General features: G+C 35.1%; 1 protein-coding gene across 1 annotated transcript; it reads right to left on the bottom strand.

Annotated features, from left to right (window-relative positions):
• Positions 1 to 1753: 1753 nt before the first annotated feature.
• Positions 1754 to 3124, bottom strand: LOC109338358. The gene is made up of 3 exons (XM_019575567.1): positions 3004 to 3124; positions 2605 to 2736; positions 1754 to 2487 (listed from the first exon to the last, which is right to left on the bottom strand). The coding sequence occupies exons 1-3, from the start codon at positions 3122 to 3124 to the stop codon at positions 1754 to 1756; spliced, it is 987 nt and encodes a 328-aa protein (XP_019431112.1).
• Between the last annotated feature and the right edge of the window lie 679 nt (positions 3125 to 3803).

Raw genomic sequence — 3803 nt, 5'->3', positions numbered from 1 at the left:
TCTACATACAAGCACATTATAATTGATGCTTCAGCATGTGTGTTTTTGCGTAGATTTCATGTTCACTTGTGTATCTAAGGAGACCTTGTTTCACTAGGAAGTTGTCTATTCTCTTATTCCATGCCCTAGAGGCTTAGTTTAGCACATAGAGTGCCTTGTTGAGTTTATAGACCTTATGTTCTTAACCTGTTACCTCAAAGCCAAGTGGTTGTGACATAAATACCTTCTTGTCAAGTGGCCCATCCAGGAAGGCTGACTTAACATCCATCTGACACATTGCCCAGTTCATTGAGCTTTCTATGGCTATAACAAGCCTTATAGTTTCAATCCTAGCCACTGGTGCATATACTTCATCATAGTCTAGTCCTGGTTTTTGCAGAAAACCTTTTGCTATCAATCTAGCCTTGTGTTTTGCCACTGATCCATCTGGCTTCAACTTTACCTTGTAAACCCACTTCACTGAAATGGCCTTCTTTCCTTTAGGTAGTTCAGTGAGTTACCATGTATCATTTCTCTCAATGGATTTGATCTCTTCCTTCATGGCTTCAATCCAACAAGCTTCTTTGATTGCTTGTTCATATGTGATTGACTCTATTTCATCTAATAAGGTCATATGCACAAAATCACCATTAGATGTTATTGTTGCATAAGAGAATACCTCATAATCTCTTAGTCTTGTTGGCGAGTTTCTTTGTCTTTGAGGTCTCTCAAAAGTGTTTGCATTTCCTTCACATTTTATGCTTTCCTCTATTGTGTCATTAGTGTTGTCAATGTCAATATGGCCTACCTTGTTTGTTGTTGTGCCAATTGAGTTCCAATTCCATGATTGAGTCTCATCAAACTTGAGATCTCTGCTTTGAGTGATTGAGTTTGATTTTGGATCAAAGGTCTTGTATGCACCAGTTGAGTGATATCCTAGAAATATTAGCATTTTCCCTTTATCATCCAACTTCTTCCTCTTGTTGTCTGGAACATTCTTGAAACAAATTGAGCCAAACACTCTGAAATGTTTCACACTTGGTTTGTTTCTAGTCCAAGCTTCCTTAGGAGTTAAGCCTTTTAACCTCTTTGTAGGACTTCCATTTAAGATGTATGTTGTAGTGGCTATAGTTTCACCCCAAAATTTATTGGGTAATTCTTTTGTTTTCAACATACTTCTTGCCATGTCTAGGATAGTCCCATTAACTCTTTCAGTTGTCCCATTGTATTGAGAGGTATATGGTACCACTATTTCATGAGTGTTGCCCTCCTTATCATAGTAGCTCTGAAACTCATGAGAGGAATACTCTTCTCCACCATCACTTCTTAGTAACATCAACTTCTGGCCTGATTGTTTCTCTACAACTACTTTGAAACTTCTAAATCTGTCAAAGACTTCAATCTTCCTCTTCAACAGAAAAATCCATAGTTTTCTAGTGAAGTCATCTTTAAAGGTGACAAAGTAGTTGTTCCCTCCAAGTGATTGGACTTCAATAGGACCACATACATCAGTATACACAATCTCCAAAGGCTTGGTGGTTTTTTTCGTATCTGATTGTAGAAGGAATTTCTGGTCTGGTTGCTTTTGATGCATTCCTCACACAATTTTGTAGGAGTTCTCACATCAGGCAATCCAATTACCATCTTCTGCTTGCTCAACAATTCAAGACTCCCAAAGTTTAAATGCCTAAATCTTTGATGTCATAGCCAAGTATCTTTTGCTATTGATTCTAGACACTTGTTGTAACCTACATGGATACCAATCTTAAAGGTCCTATTTTGTGAAAGTGGGGCCTTTTAAGATTAAAATCTTATTCTTATTATAAATTTTCAGCATTCTATCTTCCAATCTCATATAGTAGCCTTTTTCTAACAATTGTCCAAGGCTAATGAGATTGTTCTTCATTTTGGGCACATATAGCACATTGGAGATGTAGGAAGCCATACCATCCTTCCTTCTGATCATGATCCTCCCTATGTCTTCTGCAATGATGAAGCTATCATCTGCAAATTCCACCTTGGTTTTCACAGAATCATCCAAGGATATGAACCATTCTTTGTGTCCAGTCATGTTATTGGAGCAACTAATGTCCAGATACAAGCTATCTGACAAGGATTGTTGGTATCCTTTTGTTGTAACCATCAAAGCTCCATTTATGTCATTCAACTCTAGGCCTGATATTTCACCTGATTTACACATATATGAACCAGAGCCCTTTTGTGCCATGAATAGAACTTCTTCATTTGAGTCTTTACCCTTAGCTAATTTGGCATCTTCATCTTTTATCTTCCTTTTGAATTTGCACTCTGATGTATAGTGGCCCCAATTTCTACAATTGAAACATTGGACCTTGCTCTTGTCTTTCTTCTTCTTACCATTAATACCATTGTTATAGTTGTTGCATTTCCTGGTATTTCCTGTTTTAGAATCATAACCCTGGTTGACTGAGTTAGGTTTGTTTGATCCTTGGCCATATCCCTGCATATTCTCAGCCTCATTCTTCTTGTCTGTATGCCATCTTCCATTTTATTTTCTTTGTTTGTCACTGTGTCCAAAATTTCTTTTCTTGAATTGGACACTTGGAGCCTATTGTGATTGTCTATCATACACTCTTTCTAAAAAACTTTGTTCATGGGCTTCTAATGACCCTTGCAGCTCATCTATTTTGAGGCTATCAATGTCTTTGGATTCCTCAATTGCAACTACCACATGATCAAATTTAGTAGAGAGGGTTCTGAGAATCTTTTCAACTATACCTTGTTTAGGAATTTAATAACCACAAATTTTCATCAAATTGGTTAGGCTTCGAATTCTAGTGAAATAGTCTGCTACATTTTCTTGCTCCTCCATCTGGAGCAACTCATATTGTCTCCTCATCATCTGCAATCTGACTTTCTTCACTTTCACATCACTAGAGTAGAATTTCTCTAAAATCTCCCAAACCTCCTTTAAAGATGAAGTAGCTGATATTTTCTCAAAATTCGATGAACTCACACACTAATGTATCAAGAAGATTGCTTTACAATCCTTCTTCTTTGCCTCCTTGAACTCAAGTCTCTGTGCATCATTATGATTATCTTCTAATGGTTGAACCTCATCTTGCACAACTTCAAGGCAATCTTGAATGCTAAAGATTGCTTTCATCTGGATACTCTAGTGTTCATAGTTCTTTCCATCAAAGATGAGATTGCAAAGCCATTTGAAGTTGCGATCTTGTTGTGAGCTCCACAAGTTCCAGATCTTGTTGCTCCTAATACCACTGTTGGAATACAAGGAAGAAAGAAAGAGCTTAATCGATTAAAATATGAGTAATCGATTATCGAGTGAGATTTAAGAAGAGATTGAATTTAATAATACTTCACACACACTTTATTTAAGCTACAATGTTTTATATAAAAAATAACAGACTGTTTAATCGATTATACAATCTATTAATCGATTAACGAAATTAGCTAAATGAATTAAATTATTCTCAACATAGTGGTGATGAAATTTGAGAAATAATTACTTGTCATGAATTTTGATTATTAATTAGTTATGATGAAATTTAATTATTAATTATGAATGCCTTTAAATGTGTATACTTTTTCTATTTATGAGCAATCATATGTAACTTGTTTTCTATTTTCTACCGAAATAAATTTTGTTTTCAATGACAAAAATATTTTTTTAATATAATTATAAGAATAATTGTGTCATAGCAAATTATATTTTCTTTTATTTTTGAAACAATTGTCTCTTCGGTATTGGAAAATTATTCTAGAATAAGTCTCAAATTCAATAAGACATTTATTTAATGGAAATTAGCATCCAATGGAAATTA

The sequence above is a fragment of the Lupinus angustifolius genome, unplaced genomic scaffold (assembly GCF_001865875.1).
Source record: "Lupinus angustifolius cultivar Tanjil unplaced genomic scaffold, LupAngTanjil_v1.0 Scaffold_22_87, whole genome shotgun sequence".
Lineage (NCBI taxonomy): Eukaryota > Viridiplantae > Streptophyta > Magnoliopsida > Fabales > Fabaceae > Lupinus > Lupinus angustifolius.
The sequence above is the reverse complement of the archived record's forward strand: the minus strand, read 5'-3'. Positions and strand labels throughout refer to the sequence as shown.

Bases quoted from the DNA above. Each gene is read 5' to 3' on its own strand.
- LOC109338358 (XM_019575567.1), bottom strand. From the start codon at position 3,124: ATGAAAGCAATCTTTAGCATTCAAGATTGCCTTGAAGTTGTGCAAGAT. The intron at 2,737-3,003 runs GTAAAGCAATCT...TTCCTAAACAAG, and splicing joins GGAGGCAAAGAAGAAGGATT to GTATAGTTGAAAAGATTCTC. The intron at 2,488-2,604 runs GTTTTTTAGAAA...GATGGCATACAG, and splicing joins ATTAGAAGCCCATGAACAAA to ACAAGAAGAATGAGGCTGAG.